The 26684-nt window shown below is 51.2% G+C and overlaps 9 protein-coding genes across 9 annotated transcripts; 3 read left to right on the top strand and 6 right to left on the bottom strand.

The window, feature by feature from the left end:
- Positions 1–1217: 1217 nt before the first annotated feature.
- catA (catalase catA) lies at positions 1218–3568 on the top strand (the record flags this gene model as incomplete). Its single annotated transcript, XM_046090776.1, has 3 exons — positions 1218–1451; positions 1513–1825; positions 1881–3568. The coding sequence occupies 3 exons, from the start codon at positions 1218–1220 to the stop codon at positions 3566–3568; spliced, it is 2235 nt and encodes a 744-aa protein (XP_045946751.1).
- Positions 3569–4041: 473 nt separating this feature from the next.
- On the bottom strand, positions 4042–7260 carry LDX57_009055 (uncharacterized protein; the record flags this gene model as incomplete). The annotated part of the gene is made up of 2 exons (XM_046090775.1): positions 4042–4895; positions 4965–7260. The coding sequence occupies 2 exons, from the start codon at positions 7258–7260 to the stop codon at positions 4042–4044; spliced, it is 3150 nt and encodes a 1049-aa protein (XP_045946750.1).
- Positions 7261–9942: 2682 nt separating this feature from the next.
- LDX57_009054 (Mpv17/PMP22 family protein) lies at positions 9943–10943 on the bottom strand. The gene is made up of 2 exons (XM_046090774.1): positions 10477–10943; positions 9943–10418 (listed from the first exon to the last, which is right to left on the bottom strand). The coding sequence occupies exons 1-2, from the start codon at positions 10861–10863 to the stop codon at positions 10269–10271; spliced, it is 537 nt and encodes a 178-aa protein (XP_045946749.1). The 5' UTR covers positions 10864–10943; the 3' UTR covers positions 9943–10268.
- Positions 10944–11880: 937 nt separating this feature from the next.
- LDX57_009053 (putative iron-sulfur cluster-binding protein) lies at positions 11881–13540 on the bottom strand (the record flags this gene model as incomplete). Its single annotated transcript, XM_046090773.1, has 6 exons — positions 11881–11936; positions 12006–12131; positions 12189–12223; positions 12317–12392; positions 12715–13186; positions 13247–13540. The coding sequence occupies 6 exons, from the start codon at positions 13538–13540 to the stop codon at positions 11881–11883; spliced, it is 1059 nt and encodes a 352-aa protein (XP_045946748.1).
- A 604-nt stretch (positions 13541–14144) lies between these two features.
- On the bottom strand, positions 14145–14913 carry LDX57_009052 (RHO alpha subunit C-terminal catalytic domain-containing protein; the record flags this gene model as incomplete). The annotated part of the gene is made up of 2 exons (XM_046090772.1): positions 14145–14601; positions 14660–14913. The coding sequence occupies 2 exons, from the start codon at positions 14911–14913 to the stop codon at positions 14145–14147; spliced, it is 711 nt and encodes a 236-aa protein (XP_045946747.1).
- Positions 14914–14933: 20 nt separating this feature from the next.
- On the bottom strand, positions 14934–15258 carry LDX57_009051 (uncharacterized protein; the record flags this gene model as incomplete). Its single annotated transcript, XM_046090771.1, has 2 exons — positions 14934–15101; positions 15172–15258. 2 exons carry the CDS (start codon positions 15256–15258, stop codon positions 14934–14936), a joined length of 255 nt encoding a protein of 84 aa, XP_045946746.1.
- A 967-nt stretch (positions 15259–16225) lies between these two features.
- On the top strand, positions 16226–18947 carry GYP7 (GTPase-activating protein GYP7; the record flags this gene model as incomplete). The annotated part of the gene is made up of 5 exons (XM_046090770.1): positions 16226–16381; positions 16443–17805; positions 17872–18134; positions 18188–18506; positions 18562–18947. The coding sequence occupies 5 exons, from the start codon at positions 16226–16228 to the stop codon at positions 18945–18947; spliced, it is 2487 nt and encodes an 828-aa protein (XP_045946745.1).
- A 636-nt stretch (positions 18948–19583) lies between these two features.
- LDX57_009049 (uncharacterized protein) lies at positions 19584–20801 on the top strand (the record flags this gene model as incomplete). Its single annotated transcript, XM_046090769.1, has 1 exon — positions 19584–20801. The coding sequence occupies one exon, from the start codon at positions 19584–19586 to the stop codon at positions 20799–20801; it is 1218 nt and encodes a 405-aa protein (XP_045946744.1).
- A 650-nt stretch (positions 20802–21451) lies between these two features.
- Positions 21452–26634, bottom strand: LDX57_009048 (GAS2 domain protein). Its single transcript, XM_046090768.1, has one exon. The coding sequence runs from the start codon at positions 25909–25911 to the stop codon at positions 21919–21921; it is 3993 nt and encodes a 1330-aa protein (XP_045946743.1). The 5' UTR covers positions 25912–26634; the 3' UTR covers positions 21452–21918.
- Positions 26635–26684: the final 50 nt, after the last annotated feature.

The raw sequence follows: 26684 nt of genomic DNA, 5'->3' as shown, positions 1-26684 counted from the left end.
TTTCTGTCTCTCTCGCAGCGGCAGATCAAGTGCTGCGACCGGCGTCGCACCTGTCATATTTCCGAGACAAACAAAGCGATCGTTGCTGATCGACACGCATACTTGCAGCCCGAAGTGATACATCATAACCCTTCAAGGCGCATCCAATTATTGGCTGGCATTATGACATAGTCAAGGCAATAGTCTGCTCCTCATTAAGTTTAACGTTGGACTTGGTTCCTGCGCTCCTGATCTGTCGTCGATCTCAGACTTTAACGTTGAATAGTGGCCATAGTTCAAGCCATGCTTTCTTTGACATCAGCCATCAGCCCGGGCCACCCTACAGAAGGGGAGAAAAAGGAATCATGAAAGGGAGAAAGAATAGCCGAAGAACATAAAAAGAAGCTTATCCTTGAACGCTCCCTTTTCGCTCCCTGTGATGTCCGACCGGGGGATTCGATGGCGTCAATAATAAGAACAGGGCTAGACTTCTTCTCCGTAGCCCTACATTCTATAGATAAATCGCAACGAACTTAATTGCCGTCAACCATGACACCCCCTGCGGAGAAAAATCCCTTCGGAGTGATATTCATGGAGCTTTTGATTCCCTGCATTTGGGTCGTACCATCGGGAAAATCTCCATGATCAAGGAGAGTTGAGTTCGAGACTATCTGCTTGCTTATGGCGCCGCAACAGTAAGGACCTCATCACTCGCAGATGTCCTTGCCATGTCACCCTTGTGGGTAATCCTGAGGCCGATGGAACTCTAGTCCTCGGGGGTAGATCCTGGAAATTCTAGGTAAATCCACTATTTTGGTAGGTATGGAGAGAGAACCTTGGAGACAGACTGGATGATGGGCGGTGATCACCCGAGGTCTGCTACTACTCTACCTCCACCGTGCTGGTGACAGCAGGATTTCCCTGCAAGTTTTCTTGATGGCATCATCGGATTTAAAAACGTTCCATTCTGACTGGATGCTGTTTCCGGGTCTGGAGTGGTACATCCGGTGGTCTGGCTGTGGGGATGCAGCGAGTGCGAGATGTCAGGGTGACGTCCTCGCGCTCAACGTCATCTTTACGTCCGAAGACTTTTGACGCCCACTCACAGTCCATATATTACCCAGCATTAACAGCTATGGATGCAATCTATAAGATACCTTGTAATCATATCCATTGGAAAAATTCTGTGCATGATTTTCAATTCACTTAATTAATTTTATCATACCAGCCACAGCACTATGGCAAGTGTCATTGCCGGAGGCCTAAGCAAGGCCCAAGAGGCCGTCCAGAAAGCCGCGTCCAAGGATAAGAAGCTCGTAGACTTGGGAAGTGAGACCACTACCGTGGATAAGAACCAGCGCTTGACTACCGACCATGGTGTGAAGATCAGCAACACCGATCAATGGCTTCGGTCTGTCGACGAGAACCGCACGGGTCCCTCGCTCTTGGAGGACCAGATCGCACGAGAAAAGGTAGTGTGCCGACCACCCTTGCTAGACCAGTTCCAATTCAAATCGCTCTAACACCGCACAGATTCATCGCTTTGACCATGAACGGATTCCCGAGCGAGTGGTGCACGCCCGTGGAACCGCTGCTTTTGGCAACTTCCGATTGCATGAGAGCGCCGAGGATGTGTCTCACGCTGGGATCCTGACGGACACCTCAAGGAACACTCCGGTATTTCTGCGCTTCTCCACGGTCCAGGGTAGCAAAGGGAGTGCCGATACGGTGCGCGATGTCAGAGGATTCGCCGTCAAGATGTATACAGATGAAGGTAACTGGGATATTGTTGGAAATAACATCCCGGTGTTCTTCATCCAAGACGCGGTCAAATTCCCGGATTTCGGTATGCGATTATGCCCCCTTCTACTGTGTAAGCAGCGACTGATGTATGACAATAGTTCATGCGGTCAAACCGGAGCCACATAATGAGGTGCCCCAGGCGCAGACCGCCCATAACAACTTTTGGGACTTCGTGTATCTGCATCCCGAGGCTACACACATGTACATGTGGGCCATGTCGGACAGAGCCATTCCGCGTTCATACCGCATGATGCAGGGCTTTGGTGTCAACACGTACTCCCTTATCAACAAGGAGGGCAAGCGACACTTCGTCAAATTCCACTTTATCCCTCATCTGGGCGTGCACTCGCTTGTATGGGATGAGGCGCTGAAGTTAGCCGGACAGGATCCGGACTTCCATCGCAAGGACCTCATGGAGGCCATCGACAACAAGGCCTATCCTAAGTGGGACTTTGCCATCCAGGTCATCCCCGAAGAGAAACAGGATGATTTCGAATTCGATATCTTGGACGCTACCAAGATCTGGCCTGAGGAACTCGTCCCGCTGCGCGTGATCGGTGAACTGGAGCTGAACCGCAACGTGGATGAATTCTTCCCCCAGACCGAGCAAGTGGCCTTCTGCACCAGCCATATCGTCCCGGGAATTGACTTCTCCGATGACCCGCTGCTGCAGGGCCGCAACTTCTCGTACTTCGATACCCAGATCAGCCGACTTGGGATTAACTGGGAGGAGATCCCCATCAATCGGCCTGTATGCCCGGTCATGAACCACAACCGCGACGGTCAAAAGCGTCATCGCATCACCCAGGGCACCGTGAACTATTGGCCCAACCGCTTCGAAGCTGGGCCGCCGGCGCCTCCTAAAGAAGGCGGGTTCGAATCGTACCCCCAGCAGGTCGGTGGTTTCAAGAAGCGTGCCTTGAGTGCCAAGTTCCGTGAACATCACAATCAAGCGCAGCTTTTCTATAACTCCATGTCTGCACACGAGAAGGAGCACATGAAGAAGGCATTCTGCTTCGAGCTGGACCACTGTGACGACCCCATCGTTTACAACCGGCTGGCTGGCCACCGACTTGCCGAAATCGATCTCAGCCTGGCTCAGCAGGTTGCAGAGACGGTGGGCGCTCCCATTCCTGAGAAGGCATATCGCCAGAACCACGGCAAGCGCTCCAAGCACCTCTCCCAGACAGAATTCCCCGGCAAGGTTCCGACTATTGCCAGTCGCCGTATCGCCATAATTATCGGTGACGGATATGACCCCGTGGCATTCAGCGGAATGAAAGCGGCCGTGACTGCCGCCGGTGCTCTGCCTTTCATCATCGGCACGAAGCGATCGCCCATCTATGCTGATGGTGAGACCAAGGATAATGCAAAGGGTGTCATTGCCGACCATCAATATGATGGCCAGCGCTCCACGATGTTCGATGCCACGTTCATCCCTGGTGGGCCGCACGTTTCGGTTCTGAAAACCAACGGACAGATCCGCTACTGGATCACGGAGACCTTTGGTCATCTCAAGGCGCTCGGTGGTACGGGCGAAGCAGCAGATCTCATCAAGCAGACGTTGGCCAATGCGCTTGATGTTAACATCGCCACTTCGGTGGAACCAGTCAACTGGTATGGAGTGGTTACGGCTGGGTCACCCCGGAAGCCAGAGAGCTTCGGCGAAGGCGTTCAGATCGCGAAGAACGCGAAAGACTTTGTCAGTCAGTTCTTCTATGAGATTTCTCAGCATCGAAACTACCAGCGCGAACTGGACGGCCTTAGTGCGACGGTGCCTTTCTAGACACTGCCCACCATGGAAGTATACCAAGGTGACTGACTGTCTTGTGTCTAATCGATTGTTGAATAATGTGTGGATATGATTGTCAATATCCAAGGACAAAATGTGTTCAATGACCTGTATAATTCCAATTGTTGTCATGAATTTGCCCCACGACCAAATGTACCTCTAATCATATGAATAATGCAAATGCTTCCAAATTCGCCCCAAAAAAATAACAGAAGTCCGAATCGAAATCTAGTAGCCATACATCCCGGTTTTGCAGTGAAGTGATTTTACAACGTGGGTATCAAACAGAAATGAAATGGCTGAAATGCTCCAAGTACTCCGAACATGTATGCTCCGTAAAACATGAGAAGGAAGAGGGGGGGGGGGGGGGGGAGGAAAGGCCCCATATGTTCAGAATATGTGTGAAAAACGTAGATCATGAGAATCCAAAGCCTCCTCACAACAGAGTGTATATCTTGGGCCAGCGATTAGACCCATCTCCACCCGTTGTTCACAGATTCTCGACTGTTGATCACCGATGAGAAAAGACTCTTGGGCTGGGTTCGCAGAGACGGGTCTCTACGTAGAGCGAAATTCTGATGCTCCCGCATTAGCAGCGTGACCGCAGCGTTAACGTCGATCCCTTCTCCCGTATCGGTGACCTTCAATGCCCATTTGGCATCTTCCTCATGATAGCCAAGATCCCCAACCATCATGGCAATGGCTTTGTCGACAGGATCATGGACCTGTGGGTGATAGGAAGGAGCGGATGGCGAAGGAACCCGGAGACGTTGCGTATGTGGTTCGCCATAAGAAGGAACTTGCGAAGCCATTGCAGGCGGAGCAGGAGCAGGTGATGGGACAGGCGATGGGCGTCTGGGCTGGTGACCTTCTATGTGGTGCATTATGGCGCCATAATTTGAGATCGGACGTTCATCAGCATTGGGTTTGACGCCGAGACCCTGGGGTTCCTTCTTTTGGTTTCTAAGCTGCTCCGCGTAGACCAATTGCCTACGACGGTGCTGGGGGACTTGGGAGCCACTCTCGTTGGAGTCATTACTCTTTCGGGAAACATGGCCCTGGGAGCCAGTCGAATGAGAGCTTTCTTTGGATGACCGCGATACTCCCCTAGGAGGAGTGCTTTCCCGTGGTCTGTAGCCTCTCGAAACCGCCTCCTTCAAAAAGCTGAAGCGGCTGACGCCTGATTCGGCCTGCTCCCATTTGGTCAACCCAAGCGCTTGGGCTCTTTGGAACGTCGCCGTAGTACTATCTGTGAAACAAGCTAGTCCGACATTCAAGACCGCCGATGGGCCTAGCGAGAGGATGTAGTAAGTCCATTCTTCTGTTGATTTAATACCTGTTAGCCTAGCCTCAAGAGACATCTTCACAGCAAATTACAAGGTAAACTGACCTAGTGTCGCTTCCTCTTTCAGAGGATCGGCTTCCGGAGCGTCGTGACCTTGAAATATCCCAGCTTCCCGTGCCTCGCGGCACATACCGTGGAGTGGTTGAAGTAACACCCCGAGACATGTCCACAGCTCGGTCATATCGTACAGCTGATCCCGCGATAGTCCGCCTCGGTTACCGCGACCGAAACCCTCTGGGGGATCGAACAGAACATGGTCGACACCGAAGGGCTCGGTGACGGACATTGATGAGGACTTGCTTCTGTCCATGGCAGCAATCCCTCCGTCTAGCCAATCCAACTGGCCCATCATATCTCCTTCTCTGTTCTTTCCGCAACCAAAGATGCGGCAGAAAGTCCATATGCGCCAGAAAGCATCGTCGACCGCCAACGCCCGGGTCTCATCCGCACCCAGGAGACCACTTTTTGTTTCTGGGCGGAGGAAAGCGTCGCATTGTGCAAGAATAAGCGATTTGAGCTGTGCAAGCGTAAATATATCTTGAGCGTAGCGCTGGAGATAGAGAAAAGGAGTGTATTCGGGGACCGGTGCATCGGGGTCGACTAGAATTTGCCATTCGCAATCCCACGCCGGGCTCATTTCGCGGAGTTCCCACGCCGGAGGCGAGACTGTGAGGACAGTGTTCTTCATCAGGCGCAGCTCATGGTCTTTGAAAACACGGTAGAACTGTTTGTCAATTACTGCCATGTGGAACAGATCATCGAGGGAACATGCACGTTCCATGATCAAAAGAACAATCTTGTCAGGTAAATAGGAAGGCATGGATGCAAGGGACTCTCTCCGAAGTGGGCAATCAGGGTCTACTTTCTGCTGCGGAGAGTCACCATGGAGTTCGTAAACCATATTCGAAAGGGTTAGCGGCTCGGGTTCACAGTGCGCATGGTCATCCGTATTTGTATCCTTGCTAGACGAGATAAATATCTTCTCTTCGCGGACATCATCCTGGCCCTTTTCAAAGATGATCACCGGGCCTCCCGGGCTAATACTTCCGACGGGCGTAGTACCGATAGGGGTGGTACCGATGGGTGTAGTACCGACGGGAGTGGTGCCGATGGGAGTGGTTCCCGCGCGGCTGGGGGCCCTTTGATCTGCATGAATTTCGTTGGTCTGTAGACGAGGAAGTTGTAAACGCAGTTCACGTTCGCTAGTCTCAAACGAGGGTCGTGGCGGATGCTCGAATTCCATGAAGACCGGGAGCTCCATCGAGTCATATCTTTCTCTCGGTTCAAAGCTGTGTTCGAAATGGTCCTCGACCCCCATTGGACCCAGCCTGTCCATTTCACGCACCGGTTGAGTCTCGGTTTCGGGTCTAACGTCGCAGCTACTTGGTGAGCGAGAGTCGGGTTTGTTAGGCTTTCGGCCGAAACCGGGCAAGTTGAAGGTGAAGGGCATCTTGTTCTTGGGGGTTTTCTTTGGCTTTAGATCCTCGCGTGATTTCGCAACGCGTAGCTGCTCGCTTTTTTGTACGTCGATGGGAGGCGGAGGTGGTCGTCGAGAAGGAATCATGTCCATATTTCCACGGCTTATCTGCAACGGCCCCTCCATGGCTTGATAGGTATTGGGCGACCGAGCGGGCTGATCCGCAACCCCAGCAAGAGCGCTCTCTAGATCATCGGCTGCCTGAGAAAGAGTCGGGTGATGACCACGCTTCTGCTTTCCCGAACGCACCTGATCGGCCAGAGTGCCATGCTCATTCAGACCATTTCCGGCTCCCTGGGACTGGTCGCGAGGACCACGACGAACCGACAACGGAGCTAATTGAATGATAGGCTCTAAGGGCAAGGGTTTATCCTTCAACTCTGCCAACGTGGGTTTCTTCCTCAACGGGCTGGGAGGAGCGTGGCGCGTGGACGCCGCATCGTCGAATACACCTGCAGCCGCAGGGGAGAGGAGCGAGAGGTTATCCACGGATTTAAAGCCAAATTTGCCGGGATCGGAGTTATGGCTCGTTACCGAGGATCGACGACTATAGCATGACGAGTTATGATCGAGAAGGTCGCTCGATGACAACGAAGACGAAGTTTGTCGTGCAGACTCAGAAGGGTAGAGTGACGACGGAGATTGGGTGCGAGGCAACTGCATCGTTTGCGAGGTAGCGCTGGCCGGAGATGTAAGGGTGAAATGAGTGGAAAGCTCTGGGAAGAAACGAAGGTAATGAGTCCCTGCCTTGTTTCGGTCGGACATTGCGGGAGAGATCGGTCGTTCGTCGTCAAGTTCTTCGTCAAACCAGTGTGCATTGTTCTTGCGGGGAAAAGGCGAGAGTCGACCCTGAGAAGGTGCCATGGTAGCCTCAGTCTTTTTTGAACTCGCCGACGAAAACCCAAGAGGCGACGCTAACATCCTCATCTTGCCAAAAGATGGGGCTTAACTAGCCCTCGAGTTGACCACTAACTAGAACCTTATCCGCGTTTATAACGAACTCAGAGATACAGTAGCCAGTGAAAGGGCGTCAAAGTATGCGATCGACGAACGTGATTGGGGGAAACGGTCGCTGTGACACTGAAATCAGACAAGGCGTCTCTGAATATCTTCCAAAATGCACATCATCCAGACCAGCCTGGTGTGTTCTCTTTGTTGCTATTATTGACCGCTTTACTTAGGCCAAGTCTCAAAGGCTTCCCTGTCTTTTCTACAAAGATGGTCGGCCGAGCAAGGCGAAAGACATTTGCTATAATGGGGTGTCGCACAATTTTGGAACAGAGCAGGATGGATGAAACAGCCGACGCTCTATTCAAAGAAGTTGTTCCTCGCCCGAGATATATTCTAAGAACAGCGAGGGCACAAAGACCGTCTGAAACAGCTGACAGGGATTGGTTAGCTCAAGTCTTCAGAGAACAATGGACGGTTGTGCCGATTTTTATAGTCGAACTAACCAATGAATCCGGGACACAGCACGATGGGCGAAGAGCAGTACAAAGAACCGATGGGGGAAAGGCCCAAAATTTTACAAAGAAAAACGGCGCACAGAAGTGGTGCGACGGCGAATCGACGATCATATACTATTTATTAAACTGGAAAGACTAGTCGTAGTGTCTGACCACCACGTGCCAGGGATACCTTCATGATCCCTGCCGGGAGAGTGCGAGCGAGAGACATGGGAGCTAATTATGGGGTATGTTCGGATATTGGAGATTGTGTCATCCGATTTAGCAAATCAAGGGGGCAGAGCAAGTAGGCTGAAGCCAAGGACGAGCGATCCAGGGGTCCGTCAGAATTAAAGTCGGAGTTGAGTCGAGTCAGACGGAAAGGGATCTCCAGAAGGATGGAAGAAGGCAGATGGAAGGAAGAGGAAGAGAGAAAAGACAGGATGATGAGAGACAACGAAGGGGCCGGAAAGACGCTGGGCCGTATCGATACCATCAATACCGTACCTGCCCTTATGCACCGTCAGTCGTCAGCACTGTATTCTGCCGTATTCTGCCGTATCGCCCCGTTCGTGCCTTTGTCTGTCTTGCGTTCTGCAGACTTTCTTCTACAACCTCCTCGTTCCTGAATCATCAACTTCCGTGTTTATCATTCTTCTTTCGTATCTACTAATTTCACACAACATTGTACACAGTAAAAACCATCTATGATCATTCGATACCATCGTCATCCTCCATCCGGAAACTACGGAGGAACTACTGAGTAGTTGACCTCACGCTGCATACTCCGCCATCCAGCGGTTGACGATCGACATCCCTCGCAGCAGGTCCGGTTCGTACGATGGTAATCATAAGTCAAGTAAGCAGGCTTTCTGCATCCCGCAGGTAGGTCACTAACTTGGGGCAGGTCCGCCTGTTAGTTCTTGGGGCTAAAGCACCTCCATACCAATCAGGTTGGGGGCTGAGCGACTAACAATGTAGCTAGCCAGGACCAGACGGCGCAGACGCAGACCGAGTCCCGGGAGTGATTATATTTAGGCCTTCCGATGAAGGTTCGCTATTGATGCTTGCAAAACGGATGCCGTTGTAATTGCGACTGCGCCGTACGACGGTGATTTTCATCGCTTGATCCCCTCATGGAAAAGGCTGGGTTAGTGAAAGCATTGCCTCGTGCGCCTCGATATTGCCATGATTGCCATGATTGACGGGTTGACGGGTTGACGGGTTGGCGGTCAAACTTCCCCTCATTGAAATCACTTCGCGTGATTAATGGCTCCATTTAGTGAGGCCCACTACGACCTGATTTCTTGGTCAGTTCACAACTGTAACCTCGTCAAGACTGATGGCATGCAGGCATCCCTGTAGAACCCCATCCGTCTTCATCTATCCACCGCGGCCTAGCCAATCCTCCAGCATCTAGGCGTGACGCATTTGTTTGGCACGCATTGAACACCTGCATCTAGGCGCTGAGCAAGGCTCAGGTTTTGGCAATGCCCTACGAGGCACATTTTATTCGAGTTTTAAAGGGGGGTAGACTATCGCCGTTGTTCAAATGTCAACTGCATAGTACGGAGTAGAACACCGCCCCAGCTCCGGGTTCCACTGCGGATGAGCTTAGTGTTGTTGCTCACTGTCTTCCAGTGTCCACCGTCCAGGCACACCCGCGACCGGCTCGAACCTGCCGTATTTCTGCCTTCTGGTTTCTGACAGGAGACGCGCTCCTCTGTCCTCAACAATCATCGTTAATTGGGACGATTATGGAAAATCGGGCACAAGCTGACGGGGCGGGCTCTTCAGCCCCTGCGTTAGTGGAATTATCCCGACGCAATTGCTCCATGTGGAGTACGAACAACTTGTGCTGAGGTATTATTACTGTGTACTCCGGATGGATCGCACGTTACCAGTCAAGCCAGCAATTTGGGGGCCATCGCGTAAGACCGGACGCGTCGTCGGCCGATGAACCCAGTGTTGTTGTCTTCGGCTTCTTTGACTTTGGTCCTCCATGATGTCTATCCGTACTGAGGTACCTGGCTAATCTAGTCATGATCATCCCTTCACCATGCATGAGAAAGAAAAACTACAGTAGTTTGGAAACAACCAAGCATGATATCATTGACTCTCCTGTGCTGACCTCGCTGACTACCTGCTGAAGTTTGTTCCTGGATCCAGTCTCTTCGTCATCACCTCTCGCTTTTCTCTTTTTGGCCCCTCGGTTTCATGTCCGCGTGTTTGCCCCTATTGTTCCGACAGACCAACAGAACAGCAAACCACCAATAGCTTGATCGCTCATGCGCTAAGGCTTCCAATATCCATATGAACCGCCCTAAACGATGGCTCGCGTCGAATGCTCGTCGGTCACAGAATCGCAACTCCAGCCAGACATCCGCCGAGTGCCATCCCAGAAGTCTGGCTGACCCCAGCAGACAGCTACCCAGAGCGCAAACTTAGATAAATGGCCCAGACCACGCTAAAGAGGCATCCAGAAAGCATTCGCTTATCTGTAGGCACCACAGTGAAGTTCAGCACTGAGACAAATGTCCAGAGTTTCATTCCTGCAAGCAGAAGGGGCCAGAAATCCTAACACCAAAATATCAACGATTGCTCAATCCTGAACCCAACAGGGGGTGGCACCTACATTTTTCACTTGCTCCATGATGGTGCCGTAATCCTCACCACGCAAGTAACCCATGAGGGCAATGAGAAGGAATGTGTTGTAGGCACCGCCAATCGTTTGGTCAATCACGACCTTGGCTATGATGTTTTTTACATTTAGTCTCGACCGGGGTTTCTGCTCCTTGTCCTTTTCCGTCTTGGACTTGGGGGCTGGCTTCTCCTCGTATGAACCGGGGAGAGCGGATTCTAGACCTTCTAGCCACAGGAAGGTCAAGGGTGACATCAATAAGGCACACGTGGTGAACAGCCACAGGGCTTGCCGGTCCAGCTCAAAGGGTTTCTGTGAGAAGGGAAGCTCCCCGACATCTCCGTGCCGGAGTATTACAGATATTATCTGCATATGCTCCATGCACGGCGATGCCGATTGGCATGGTGATTCGTCAGCCAAGACGCTCAGATCGATAAGGTAGTACGTGGGCAATCAAGTTGAGACCAACAGTGATGTTGGTTAGCTCTTCTCTTTCCCGACTTGGTAGTTGGTCCTGCCATTATCTCCATCTCACCCTGGCTCATCAATCCACTTACCTCGTTCTGGTGGGCTTGGATACCCTGGGCCAGGATATTTGATCCGGCATTGATCAGCGTAGACTGCAACGAAGCCTTGACAACCGGGGGCAACGCCATCATGGAATCCAAATGAGACCACGTGGGATTTGGGGCCAGCAGTTGGCAATTTAATCGTTTCTTGGTCTCTGGCGTGAACGATCAGCGTCGATCCTGTTTTTGACCCCAAAAGCAAATAAATACGAACGCGAGGATGGATTGTACCCCTGTGGTACGAGTTGACTGATCCGAGGGATCTCCCAAGGAAATTTGGTCAAAGGACAGCAACGGTGGACTCGGAAAGTTAAGTGATTCAGTCCCAGATCAAGGGATCAAGAAAGATGACAGACTGGCCACGGTGCGTGTCGAGATGTTGAAAGTTGAAAGTTCAACGGTGGATCTTCAGCTGGGGTTGCCGATCTCACTAATTCGCGGTGGGGATGCGAGAAAGAGGAAGGTTTACACGATTCAGTCAACGCCCAACGCTCGACTGCTAAGGGGAGGTTGATTCAGGTCTCGCACTTGATCGGATTGGAAAATGAATGTAAGTCAAGACTCTACAACGGAAAATCAAGCTTGTATATTTATAGGGGATGCCATGTGGACAATTCTTAAATTAATTCGGTACTCGGAGGACTGGACGAATTGACCAGATTTCAGAAACACGCCAAGACAGCAAGGGTCGGGCTTTTGTCGCCTTTTTTCTCTTCTGGTCTGGGAACGCAAACCACATGGAACAAACCTTCGGGCATTAAGTTATCAATGATTTGATGTCTAGGATCATTCTTTCGATCCTCACGTCGGTCCGGACCATGTTGTCTGTTTACCAGGACAGATCTTTCCGGCTCAAATCGCTCTGACAGTCGAGTTCTTTGCACACTGTAAACACCATACATGAGTGTCAAGCATGCACCTTTGAGTCAAAGAAGAAATCTGGAAACTACTTACGCTGCTCTGCCTGTTGGAACTTCAAGTTCTCTCTGGGTTTTCGAATAGCCGGGTATATTTCGGCGTTTTGAGATTTCTCCAGCCTACTGTGTAATTTCAGGAGGTTGAGGATACGTTCTTGGATCTCTGCTCAACTTGTCATGATTTATTCGACTATTATGCTTGAGATATTTGAGGAAATACCTGGGTTCAAACGGGGATCCGTGGAGGCAGGGTCACTAAATGGTGTCGATCTCGTTATTTTCTTGGTCATTCATTCTTGCTATCTGACTTCCGTTATGAACCCATTTCCGGAGCAGGAAGCAACTCACCCTTTTTCAGAGATGTGAGACTGATATTGCGCCTCTAACTCTCGAGCCTTCTCGGTCAACAAACGCACGATGACATCTGAAATTGCATAAGAATTAGGTGTTGCCTTGTTGCAATACAGGTCATATCGAATGGCTGTCCGCGATTCTGAAATCGGAAGAAAGACGAGGGAATACCAGAATCCCGTGCCTGGGATGGTGTGGATCGAAGTTATTGGTAAAACCATGTGATGACCTGATCTCTTATGGAAATATCGCGCTATACTCGCCATTAGTGGTAGGGCGCTTTGCTCTCGGAGCTCGCGCCCTAGGTGGTCAGCATTCAGGAATTCCCTGGATGTTACTGGTTGACATTAGTAGGCTACATGTGAACGAACAAGAGAGTATCAAAGAACACTCACTGCCCATTTTCCAATTGAAAGCGCCCTCAATCGTCTGTCCTGTCACCCAACCAGCCCGTGTCTGAAGGCCATTACTCTGCACAAACGCATCCAAAGCATCAGTCTCTGGCGGAGACACCGTCTGACTAGCATCGAACTTCAGAAACAAGAATCCATCGTCGCTCGTAACGGTATGTATCTCGAAGAGACTATTCTGCGATCTCTGAAACCCAGGCACGTGGTCAAAGTGAGGCGCCTTGATGAGGTTCCCGAACGTATTGTAACTCCACCCATGATATCGACATAAAAGGACCGGCGATGACCCGCACTCCTTCTCGATGACCGTGTATGCGCGATGGCGACAGACATTGTGAAATGCCCGGACTTGTCCGTCTTTCCCTTGTACCAAGAAGATGGGGAACCCGGCTACCTGGAAGGACTGGTAGTCTCCTGGTTTGGCGAATCGGCTGCGATGAGCCAGGCATATCCATGTCTAGGGGGGTAAGCAGCACGTACTGGAGTTGGGTACTGGCAGGAAATTAAGCTTTCTTACTTTGCTGAATATTGCGCGTCTTTCGAGCTCGTAGGTTTCTTTCCCTACCAACCAATCGGCAGGAAATTCCGGCTCTTTGGAGACGACGTTGGCCTCCTCCTGGTTCTCCGTGATGGCTGCGGCTGCGACTGCGGCTGCGGATGCATCATTGGGTTTCAAACCATTGCCGGCGTATAATGGCCGCTTGTCCCGAATCAACAAATATGGCCAGGCCCGATACAGGAAAATGAACCCTGCGAGAAACGCAACCAGCACTGATGGTGCTACGGGGACCACAGAAGTCAGGATGTCCATGTTTAGAGCTCGGGGAAATGGAAGTGGAGATGATCGTCTAGCTCGGGTTTGGGGGGAAACGGAAACGGTCGAGACTTATAAGGGAAACCTTGAACGATTGCAGGCGTGATCAATGTCTCATGCATTATCTCCGCCAGTCTGCATGTATGTACGTTGTACTGGGATCCACTGACTTGCGGCCCTCGTGTCAAATGATATGGACGTCTCGTAACGTTGCCGGATCGGGAGGGGAATTCCAGCGTCTGTGTGTCATTCAAGGCTTCGTGTCACATCAGATATGTTGCATTGCTTAGTTTGGTTTTGATCTGATTCTTTTGCGTCTGTGAAGTGACAGCTGGTATTCCTGCGGGCAAAGAAGTCTGCGTGTGTGGGCTACTACGACTTAAGAGGCTTTGGGTCTTCCTCTCTTCTTTGCAGATAACATCATTACTATAAAGACTAAGTTCTGACGCAACGCGAACTACATTCATGCCACAGCTTCGACGTGCTCTAGCCTTCTAACTTGACCCTCACCATTGGGTTCTGACGACTCTTCTCGCAGCCTATCCGAAGCATGTTGCTGACATACTAACTCGAAGACCCGATCTTGATAGACTTCAACCCATTAGCCGTGAGAATATAACATCAGAAACTGACCATACTCACAGGAAACACCGTTCTCTTTCTCCGGATTCAAGATGCCCTCGCTATACACCCCCTTCTCGAGGTTATGTTGCGCTCTCTCGCAGAGCTCATAATCCTCCATGGCTACCTGTCGAACGAACTTGAAATAGTCCTCGAACTTATCCCCGGATTCTACGTGGTAATAATCGAACTCCATCCTGGTGACGTTTGGATCTTCCGTCGGACACACCCGGAACGAGGACATGCCTCCTCCGTATACATTCAGGGTGCAGTTTGGAAAGAAGTAGAGGAAGAGCCCGTCATCAGGTTTCTTTGGGTCTGCGATATGCTGCGAGAAGTTCTGGTGGTTGTGGACTGTGTAGAATGTGGGTGGATAATAGATGGAGAATGATGGATGCGTGTATTGGCAATGCAGGCATTCTTGGTAGCCATCGACCCTATGAGCGCAAATTGTGTCAGAATGTCTTCTTTGTGACAGTGAAGAGAGGCGTATACATCGTCTTCCAGTTGAAGTGTCCTTCATATTTGATGCTGCGGCGGTAGGGCCGTTGCGTGAAGTCCACTTTCTGTAGTAGGGGCTCCAGCTCGGGGAAATATTCGTGGAAGCTCGGCGCTTCGTCTGATAAGGTCGCAAATACAAGACCCGTGGGTGTGACATGGCAGCGTAGGGGCCTTTCCTGGTCTAGCATCAGGCTTGATTCGAAATACAAGATGGAGCTGCGGGTGGAATCATGTCCGATGGATCCCATGTTATCAATCCTTACTTGCATCAAAGAACACTTACGGTTTTCGCGCAAACGACCTGAATCTCATCTGCTTCGGGGAAAAGAGCATCGCCCGAGATGCGAGAGGCCAATATTGGCTGCTGAGCTACTTCGTACTCGACCTGTTCTCCGACAGTTTGGAATCGAGTTACCGGTCCAAGCAGATACCAGGACTGCAGACGTGAGATAACTGTTTCTCTCTGTCTTTCCCTTGTCCCCTTCCGTGAGAAACTAGGAGCGTACCTTCAAGAAGACAGCTCTGCGCTCCAGTTGATAGAGCGGAGGACTGCGGTACCAGGATGCTGGCAGAGTACGAGCAAGATCCGTCATGGTGGGCAGTTTTATACTATTTGTTTGAAGATGATAGAGTGTTGTTCTAGTCTATCTAGATGCAGCAGAAGCAAGTCGAGCCCTATATGAAGAGCGAGCAACTTTCAACCCTCATGGCGATCGGATTACTATCATCACCCCCATTGGATAGGCGAATATTTGCCTGAACAGGCTATCAGATCCCACGAGGAGAGTTGGTGGTTTATCTAATATTTTGGAGTTCTGGCGAATGAGTGGAAAGATGATGTGTCAAAGGGGGTGTGATGCAGCAGGAAGTATGCACCAGAGCCTTGATAGGCGACCACAATGTAACCCCGAGCCCAGTCAAGCCGATAGGTTTATTAATCAGGTGTTTGGAGCAAAATCATGTTTCAAATCATGAAAGAGAGGGGCAGTTCTCAAGGGATCAATCATAGATCAGAAATAAAGCTATAAATGCAGTGTCTGGCTTCTAGAAACGGCGTGGAACATTGCTTAGTTTTCTAGGCTCTCATACAATTACAGCACAAGTTAGCCGTTTTCTAGAAACATAAGATATTAGACCATGATCACTAGAACAAGACGTGACGGGAAGCTCCAGAAGCTTTGACTTATGATCAAGAATTTAGTAGGTCGTATCGTTGTTGCCTGTTCGTCGTTCTCGCCGGTGGCAATGGAGGACTCCGCCTGTGAGAGATATTCTCGCAATCTCACCTGGGTTCAGAAAGTTCCTTCCACAATCGACCTGGATCGTATCATAAAAGTGATCAGAAAGAGTTGTGGCAACCGTTGAGAATCGTGTTGAGCGTCATTTCTGTTATCGCGATCGGAGATCACATGTTCGGCGATCAGGTGGGCCCCTCGATTACGTCGTGATCCTCGCCTTCGTCTTCCTTAAATCTTCCTGCCTGCCCGGAAGAATGAACAACGTCAGCTGGGTTGACTGAATTCCTTTCTATACTTCTTCCGTTCATCACAAAAAGAAAGAATGGCAGGGTCCGGCGTGAGGTTCACGCCTCCACCGTCGCCTCCGTCGCCAACTGCGTCCTTCTACGACGTCAGCGACGCTGAAGAGAACGACTACAACACCATCTCACATGCCGCCTCTCGAAGCGGTGTGAAACTCTTGTTCTCCAAGAGCAAAGTGAGTGATATCGTCTTTCTATTTAAATTACTATTAATCTGACTCATTTGCGCTTCCGCAGGTCTACGTTCACCCCACCCCTTCCTCCAGAGATAACATCCCTGGTTTCATTGCTCTCATCCAGCAAAAGCCGGCCGTATCGAACACCACCGCCTCTACTGCCTCATCGAAAAATGGCGCCAACTCTTCCTATCTTCTCGCCTGGGTCCCTGAATCCTCTCTCGGCGACGCCTACGAAACCTACGTCAAGGTGGACCTTGCCGACGATACCTCTGCTCCGAAGCAGAAGTATCTCGTACCCCCGCTACCCGCGACAACTTCATACCGCGACCCCATCGGTCTCTACGCATTTGCTGTGCCCCTGTCCGAGATATACTCCTTGCTTGTGCGGCCACCTAGCCTGGGATGGTGGTTTGGAAGTCTGGTGATCAACACCCGAGCCGGCGATAGCTTCCCCGCCCTATTTTTTCATGACTCGGAGTGCGAGTCGACGATACTACAGAAGAAGAGAAGAACACAGGAGACATTTGATCCCTTTGGAGAGGATGGCAATGTGTTCTGGGGTGGCGATGAGGTCTTGAGGTGGCTACGGAACTATGCCGAGGTCCAACGCTCCGCCGTCGATCACAGTATCTATCTCATTAACCCGTCCGATGAAGATCAGATGTCCTTCGGTCGCCCATTGTCCGCCGATGGGCGAGAAATGCAGCGTGCGGAGAGCTCGACCCAACAGGGAAGCAGACAACGGGATGCGGGCATGGACCCAGTCACCAAGGCACTGAAGGAAACCGGATGGAAAGTCCTTGAAGGATTCAGCAAAATCACGACGTTTACGAGACGGACGGCGAACGAGATTGCCGACAGTCCACGTCTGCCCCCTCAGATGCGCCGGTTGATGAGGTCGCCCGAAATTCAAACTTTGCAGGACGAATTCGATAGTGCTCGGCTATACTTGGCCCGATGGGCAATGAGCATCTCGGAGCAGAGCGAGAAAGAAAAGAATCAGCGGATATGGACGGCTCGAGATGTGCTCGAGATGGAAAATAGCTCGGTCGGAGACTTTGAAATCTTGGAGTTGGAGACCGGGACTATGTCCATCCAGGAGCGACGCAAGGTATTGGAGCTTAAAGAGTGGGAAGGCTTCTTTGATCCTAGCACAGGCAGGCTGCAGATCACCGTCGAGGAAGTGAAAGAGAGGATTTTCCATGGCGGTCTGGATCCAAACGACGGCGTCAGAAAAGAAGCGTGGCTGTTCCTGCTGGGAGTCTACCCATGGGACAGCTCTCGTGAGGATCGCCAGGCGCTGATGAACTCGAAACGGGATGAATACATCCGGTTAAAAGGCGCTTGGTGGGAGAAGATGATCGAAGGGTCTTCTAAGCCGGAGGAATACGAGTGGTGGAAAGAACAGAGAAACCGCATAGGTAAGCTTCACTGATTTTTGTGCGTCGCCTCTCGGCTGTTGGCTAATTCAACCTGAACTCCTACAGAGAAAGATGTTCATCGTACGGATCGCACGATCCCTCTATTCGCAGGAGAGGATATTCCCCATCCTGATCCGGACTCGCCGTTTGCCGATACTGGCACCAACGTGCATCTCGAGCAAATGAAGGACATGCTCTTGACATACAATGAGTACAACCCCGATTTAGGTTATGTGCAAGGGATGAGCGACCTGCTAGCCCCGATCTACGCTGTCATGCAAGACGATGCAGTTGCATTCTGGGCTTTTGTTGGATTCATGGATCGAATGGTAAATACTCGCCAGCACTTACACTGGGGTTGACAATGCTAACTCCCTCCTAGGAGCGAAATTTCCTGCGCGACCAGTCGGGCATGCGCGTGCAACTTCTCACCCTCGATAATCTCTTACAACTGCTGGATCCTCAGCTCTACCTCCACTTGCAGTCTGCCGATAGTACCAACTTTTTCTTCTTCTTCCGGATGCTCTTAGTTTGGTACAAGCGTGAATTCGAGTGGGCCGACGTTCTTCGTCTCTGGGAAGCTCTCTGGACCGACTACCTAACTAGCAATTTCCATCTCTTCATTGCCCTTGCAATCCTAGAGAAGCACCGGGACGTGATTATGGACCACCTCAAGCACTTTGATGAGGTTCTCAAATACAGTAAGCCTCCCGTGATATCACTCAGACTGGCTGTATGTGCTAACCTTTGCGAAAGTCAACGAACTGTCCAACACCATGGACCTTCTTCCAATCCTCACCCGTGCTGAATCTCTCTTCCATCGCTTCGACCGCGCCGTCCAAGCCATAGACAAGAAGAACAATTTCCCCGCTCCCGCCGCGCATCAAAGACGTCCTATTCAGGATTCCACAGACCCCAATAAGGGCAAAGTCCCTCAGAACTCTACAAACGCTGGGTTCAGCAGCGGCGTAAATGCCGGTCGCAACTCCCTGCCGCCCCCATCATCCCAGGGATCTTCCAGCACGGAGCAGCCTAAAATCATTTCCCCGGAATTGAGAGACCTATTCAACAAGACCATCTACTGGAAAGAGCACGCGGAGCCAGAGCAGCGTCAGGCGGAACGAGATGCAAACCCGTCGTAAATTGTTTCTTTTCCTGCTTCCTTTGCGCTGTCGATTAGAACGAACACGATGTCCCTATACTTCATGTTCATGCGTTTGTCTCTCATCTTAAGGCTCCCGGGAGGTTGTCTGCCCGACTTTCACTGGTCTTTGTATGTATGTGCGACATTTTATCAATCTGGGAATGGATGGATTGGCGTTCTTTTAGCGTGGTTGATTCTGCTGCTTTTGTCAATTGAAATTCCTTGTTCTGACCGAATTATGCCATTTCAATCCTTATGATCTTATGACACGAATTTTACTTTGTCTTTCTTTTGGGGGGGTCAAGGTAACCATGTGGTCATCGAGTTCCAAAGAGTGAATATTCGACTCCAGGGCACGGCTGCCTGGTCTGTCTGTCTACCTTCACAGTTTCTACCTACATCGAACTCATCGTTTATCACAGCCAGCCAGCAAAGGTGCAACGATTCAAACCCCACAACATGGAGTCTCTACCAAATGAACTGCTTATATCCATCGGCGACTATGCTGAATTCGACGACTTCCGTGCCCTGACTTTGTGCTCCAAGAAACTTCGCGCCGTGTTCCTGCCTTTTCTGTTTTCCTCCTCCCTTCAACGCCGCTCCTCCGTCGGAAATTTCCCTCAGTTATATCTCTATGATCATTCAAATCTGGCAACAACCAGATCTCGCTAGCCAAGTCCGCCGCTATTTTCTCTCATGGAACTGTTCTGAGATAAGGTTCGAGAACAACAACCGACTTGGGGACGAATTCAATGGATTTGTTGACCGCGTGCTCGACGAGATCTTCGAGCCCGAGGAACAAGCATGCCGATCGAAATGGCGAATTCATCTACAAAGACGATGCGAAGAAGCTTGGAAGGGGCTCCTGCTCGTTCGCCTGACGCATCTGCAAACCCTCGAGATCGTTTCTCTATACACAGAAGGCTTAGTGCCGGATATTCTTCGCAAGGCGGCGCACCGACAGCGTCCCTTTCACGAGGCACCTCCCTTTCCTTGTCTGCGAAACATTCGAGCGAGTCCTGGGCTTATGGAGCCAGCTATCGGTTCCCGTTTCATCCTGCCCTTCTTTTATTTCCCGGCCGTGCGCATCATTGAAGGGGTGCATTACAGGTGGATGCGTTACCACCACACTGTGTGCGGGTTGGAGATCGACGCGACATACAGGAAGTCGATACTGGAGACACTTCTTCTGCCCGTGAACCACTCTTCCCGTCCAGTTCGCAAGATTGTACTCCAGACATGTCATCGTAACCGTGACATCCTTGGCTGGCTCAAAGCATGCACACAGCTGGAGCACGTGGATATCCTACTCGTTCGGTCCGGAGGCGAGTGGTACCCAGACGACCCGTATACCTTCAGCGCCCCAGAACTCCGACAAGCGCTACTACCATCCCAAACAACTCTCCGGACACTTCACGTGGGCGCTATAGATATGAACAGTGCCGCACGAGAGATGATCGATTCCAGCGGACCAATGGTATCGTTGAAAGAATTTACAGTCCTTGAGGATCTTGCAATACGACATGCCCATCTCTTGAGACCATCACCATCACCATCACCCTCTTCCGCAACACTTGGAGTCAGAGACCAGCAGCAGCTATGTGACATACTTCCTACCACGATCCGAAGCTTGGGGATTAGAGATATTGTGAAGGATGATTTTCCCGGTCTGCTGCTGGAGCTTTTGGGACTGGTGCGGCAGCAGACTTCTTCTTGTCCTCCTTTTCATCAGCTTGAAAGAATCCAGCTCTATTCCTACCCTGCGATCACTGATGAGTACTCACTCAATCTATTGCTACATGCCTGTGAGACCGCTGGTATTGTCTTGACTGTTAAGGTGACTCGTTGGTAGATGTCCATTGCTCAGACAAGGCAATCGTCCCCTGGAGCCTAATTTGGCTCTTTGGTGCAGAGGACTGTTAAACAGCTGAATTGGTTGTCTTCTTGATTTCATCTACTTTATCTCGCAACATGTATCTTTCTTTCCACTACTGCTAGCGTTCAGGATCATCTCTATCCTTGTTTCGTTACTATTTCAATAACCTTATGTCGTTTTCAACAATTGCGTCGAACCAGGTTTGCTTTTTTTTTTCTCTCGTTTAAAATCCAAAGCATGTACATACCTAAGGTTGGATTAAATATCAGGTATCTTGGAGGGTAGGATGGTATTCGATAGTTATCTTGCTTTTTCCTCTTCTTGTTCATCTTCTTTTCCTTCCTCTTTTCCTTCTTACTACCAAAACAAAGGATTATTTCGCTTCACTATGCTTTATGAAAAATGATTTTGAAATTTTTCATTTTTATCAATTTATTCAAGAACGGCTAGGTTCTATGTGTGTGTATATGTTGTATGTATGCGCAGTGTCTTCTCTCTGAAAGGTGGTCGAGAGTGTATGGATGAATGATGTCAATGATATCAATGCCAGTGCAGAAAACGGAAGAGGAAAGAAGAGGGACCCAGACAGACAACCTAACATAACAAAACACAAGAGCCAACAGCCTTAAAAGAAAAAAAAAAAAAAAACCTTAGATGAAGGGTATCTAACTAGTATCTGCATGCAAATGGGAGGGAGGAGAAAGATTAAGCACAAAATGCCCACAGGAGAATGAATATATGCAAACGAAGAATGTAAAATATGAAAGGAATCCGAGGGAATAAAAATGCTCGCTAATGTGCGCTGGGAGAGAGCAGGAAGAGGATGAAAAGCCGGTGTAGAGTAGCCGGAATGATGAGACAAAAGAGTAACTCCCTGTAAGTGCAAAAGATGACCAGACCCGTATGCAAGATGGAAATGTGCCAACGCTTTTGATATCTGACTCGAATGGACCAAACCAAGAACCCCGAGATGAACGGCAGAACGCCAATGCAAATAACAAAAAAAGATGGCAAATTGAACACAGAAGAAAGAAAATTGAAGAAAATATGGAACGGCAGATAAGGAGTAACGGAATGATAGACAGTTCGTCTATCACCGATTTCCGAGACCACGGAGAGCAATCCGCTTACTAGAACCGGCTGTTCCAAGGTCACTGATGCTTCTGGATTTGGGTAAAGATAAGGGTTTGGGGACCGGTTGTTCTTGTTCTTGGGGCGGTAGACCATATGTGAAGGGCCGCAAGGACGAGCTTCGCCGGGCCTGTCCGAGAACATCCTCCACCCATGCCTCACTCTCCGGCGTCATGGAGACGTGTCTAGATCGAGGTTTAGGCCCCGCGAGACCAAGCGGGATAGAGTGAGAGCTACCACCAATGGTGGTGGAAGGAGATGACCCGTGACGTATCTCACTCACAGAGGACGTCGCGCCAAAAGAGGCGTTTGAGGATGCCGACAGTCGTCTGCGAGAGGAGACCATGGACTTGGGGGAGACCGAGACGTTCAGAGCGTCACCAGCGCCTCCCCTGAAGTCGGTCATATCTGAGACATTCGAAGCCCGTCGTGTTTTGCGGACCGCCAAAGACGAGGACGGTCTATTGCTCATGACAGACCGCGGTCGAGACGGGGTGGTTCGGCCATTGGCAGCCGGTGTTAATCGGCTTCCGGGCGGCGAGTAACTTGGCGTGGATTCACGAGACGAGAGGCCCTGGACCTCAACGAGTGGCGTTTCGGAAACGTGTCGGCGTCCATGGTGCACAGCATATTCTCTCAGGTACTCAGCCAGATCAGCCCAACCACCCCCGACTCGTACCATCACCCGCTCTCCGTGTTCTCCGACAGAGCGAACAAAGAGTTTGGTCGGGGCAGATTTCCCGCCTCGATGCAAATGGTATAGCTTCACAGAGCTTTCCTCCGGAGCATGTGCATGAGAGTATCTTCTGCGAGAAGGCGCGGGCGTTAGGGTTAGAGACGGTGTGGGCGTGCCACTGCGCGAGGCCGTGCCTTGCGGGGACACGGAACGAAAACGCTCTCTGGCTTTCATAGGCAAAGACGACATCACATCAGCATCATCGGACTCACGCTCCTCGGCTGACATGAGATGAATTCGCGTTGGAAGGTTAGTGAGAATGGAGCTGATTTTCTCATCCAAGTGATCCTTAGGTTTCCTTGATTGGCTGGTTGGAGTAGAAGATCGAGATCCTGGTTTGGAGCTCGCGGAGGCCTTTTCAAGGGGTTTCGACTTGTAAGCTCCGATGCTTTCAAGACTGGGATGCGCAGTCAACTGCTTCCGCAACCGAGTCGTCGTCTGGTGTGCGGCAGGCTCTGTTCCCAGAACCTTTTGGTTCGAGCTTTTTACGAAAGACTTCTTGTTCTGTTCTCGGGTCTTGAGAACCCTTCCGATAGGTGCAGTCGGTTCTGGCGTAGAGCTTCCTTCGCGAGGATTTGCAGGCTGCTGGCCAGAAGCCTGGCGTGCGTTTTTTCCGGGTGCGGACCATCTATCACTGCGCGAACGTCCTGGCGCTGCTCGCCGATCATTTCTGGGGGTGGCATCGACAGGTGGGCTCGCAGTTCTTGGAGTAGGAGCCGTATCATCGACCTCGACTGTAGGCTCGTTCTCAAAGTCCAATTCTAGTCTCTCGTTGATAAACCGCTGCAAGGGGAGACTTAGATTGCGGTTGTGATTAACGGCCAAGCGTGGAGATGCCTTCGCGCTGGCCAAGCGAAAGAGACGGTCTTCCCGCAGAGTGTGTTCATTGTTGGAAGGCATGGGGCCGGGTGCGCGGTACTGAGGCTGAAACTGAGGAGGGGTCTCGAGGTAGCGAGGTGTTCCGTTAGACGAGCCAGTTCTTGGTTCACGAATCTCGGGACTAGAAATGAGAGACGGGTAATCTGTCTCGGAGAAGGACCCGGCAGAAACATTAGACTCTCGTCGACCAGAAGGTTGCGCTATGTCTTTGTCAAGCTCTAAGCGTCCGGGTCGAGTCTTGGAGAGTTTGATCGGGCTCTCCAAAGGTTGTTTAGGTGAGCGGTCTTCGGATTCACGGGTCGCGATATGTTGGTCGTTGTCAGGCAATGCGGTGGGCTTGTGAGACATCGACAGAGGGCTGGCAGATTGAGACAAGGCCGGGGGAGCACGCCTGATAACCACCGATTCGGGAGTCCGGGAGGCAGAACGCGGAGTTGGGGCGCTGGGGGAAGCGATTTCTTCGCGTTCGACTGGAGAGGTAGATGGTCGATCGAGATGATCGCTAGGGTTTGCGGAGTTGTTGGGGTTTTCCGAGGTACCAGCTGGGACCAGTTCTGGCCCTTGGTTTGGAGTAGGCAGATCATCAGCCACCGAGGAAGGGTCCGGAATGGCGATCACTTCATCCTTCTCCTGCATCGCCGAGGTTTCCGATGGTTGATGGGGTCCGGGAAGTGACGATGGGCTTGAATCATCACATGGAGCCTGCGATTGTTCTGTCTGAACAGTACTACTCTCCGGAACAGAAGACTCTCTCTGGTCGACAATATTCTGAGATACGTTTTCTTCCACGCGCACGTCCTGGGGAGCTGGCGAAACCTCTTCTTTCAAAGGAGGTAGTTCTGTCATTTCAGGGGCACGTGAGCTTTCTTCCAGTAGTCCCCCATCAACAGCAGCTTCCTCGGTCTGCTTCTGTACGGTGGGTGTTGGCGGGTCATTGCCAAGTATCTTATCGGTAGGCTCTTCCGGTGTAGTTGTAGAGCTGACCACTTGATCTTCCTCTGCTGGATTGCCGACAGGCTCTGAGTCGAGAGGAGAATCTTCACGGACCATTGGTACGGTTTCGTGAGCATCAGAAGTAGCTGGGAGGACTTCGTCAATTTGAGACATGGAAGGAAACCGGTCGTCTTTGTTGGCGGAAGATACGGAATCAAGGGGACTGCCGGGCTCCTCCTGAATGGTCTCCATCGGCAGGGAACGTGCAGCTGTACAGATAGGCTCGGGTTGGCTGACGACGGACTCCGGAGTAGAACCGTGAGATGTAGCTTGCGCCTCTTCCTTCTTAGCGTTCATCATGCGTTGCCATTCGTTTGCGACGGTGCGTTGCTCAGCTTCCATGACCCAAGAGCCGAAACCCGACTCGATGGCTTCCAGATCGTCGATCCAGTCTTCAGGGAGGGAATCCTCGCGGCCCTCCAGCGCATCGAGCATACGATCCATTCTACGGCCGGCCGAGAGAACGGTGGCCTCCAATTGGGCGCGCTTGGCATGGTAGTTGGTCCTGGAATACAGAGCATCGGTTTCAGACGGGATGTCTGGTGATTTGAGCAACGCCAGAGCGGCATCCAATTCCGAGCGGGCAAGGGACAAGCTCCGAAGCAAGCCGGAGACCTGGCGAAGGACTAACAATCGAACGTCCCAGGTGGACAGGAGATTGTTGAGGCGGGAGAGCAGAGGGAGGGCACGGAGAATTGTGGCGGTGATCACCGCGGTGAAATCGCTTAGTTGGTTGTAGCTGAGGGGCGGGGGCACGGACATCGTGCTATTGGATGACGAAGGCCGAGACCGCGATGGAATGTGGGCATTTAACACATGCTCTTTGAGTTCATCGACGTCCAACCCATCCATTCCATCCCGAATCTCCTCGATCCGTTTCTCATGCTGTACTACGACAGAGGCGGGCAGGCTGCCATAATACTCCGGCTCGGGTGGAGTCGTCGACGCGGGGGGTGAGGGGGGAACGAACCCCTTTCCCAAATGGACGTCGGTGCGTTTCGGCCAATCCCACGTCTGGATCTCTTTGTACCAGAGACTCAGATTCTGCGCCGCGATCGCAGCGCGAATTCCAAGAGCTCGTTCCGCTTGAGATACCTGAGAGATACTTTTGGAGAGGATGTCGTGGGCGGCCTGTTCGTTCGTGTGGACGGCGTCGGTGAAGGAGAGGGCTTTCAGGGTGGATTCGGGAGACAAATTTCGAAGTAGAGGATCGGTCGTTTGATAATTCGGAATGGCGCGTCGGTTTGGAGAGGGCGTGCGTGGATTGGGATGCGCTGGAGCGTCCGTGGGGGTCAGGCGAACGGGCGGCCGAACGGGGCTGACGCGACTGGTGGCCATCTCGGACATGCGAACGGCCACCTTCCAGGAGAACAGATAAGCTCACAGGAGAGGGAGGACAATGGTGTGATCAATAACGCGTTTTTCGAGACGGAGGTCGAGCAGCGGTATCAGACATGGGAAAGAGAGAGTACCGCTGGAAAGTAAGCATGCTGGGGGACGCGAAGTCGCAAACGCACGGGAGGGGGGGGGCGATGCGTTGTCGATATAGTCGAATGGCTAGTGAAAGGATGCGACAACGAAGAGGAGATTTCAGGCGCAGAAAGAATGGAAGAGCGAAATGCAGAGAGAAAGTTTGGTCCGAGGGAGGTAGAATTAAAAGAGAATGAACGGACGGGAAAGTGATGTAGAGAGAGGATGAAGAGGGAACGGAAATGATAGATCACACAATCAAATGAAAGGCTGGGTATGGGATGGGCAGTTGGGTGGCTGCAGAGTGCCAAACGAGCGTGGGCCGACCAGGAATACGTTGTCCGTAAGTGCCCGGTAGTCTGGAGTGGGAAGATAACGATAGGATAGGGATGGACAGTTATTTGTGGGTGCTGGCGAAAGATGCAGCCGTGAGTTGTAGACGGTTAGTTCATGATGGGAGAGACTAGGTAGTAGGTACTGACTACTCCGACTACTGGGAGAGTCGGAGGCGCGCGGTTGTCGGTGGAGCCGCTCTAAAAGGGGTTGCCCTGCGCTATTCTTATACTCTTTTTTTTTTATTATTATTGTCATGGAGTCGGCCGCTCTCCAGTCTTTCAGATTAATATCTAAATATTTTATATTAAATACTA

The sequence above is a fragment of the Aspergillus melleus genome, assembly GCF_016097325.1.
Source record: "Aspergillus melleus strain CBS 546.65 chromosome Unknown contig5, whole genome shotgun sequence".
NCBI classification, from domain to species: Eukaryota; Fungi; Ascomycota; class Eurotiomycetes; order Eurotiales; family Aspergillaceae; genus Aspergillus; species Aspergillus melleus.
This window is presented reverse-complemented; position numbering and strand designations above follow the sequence as displayed.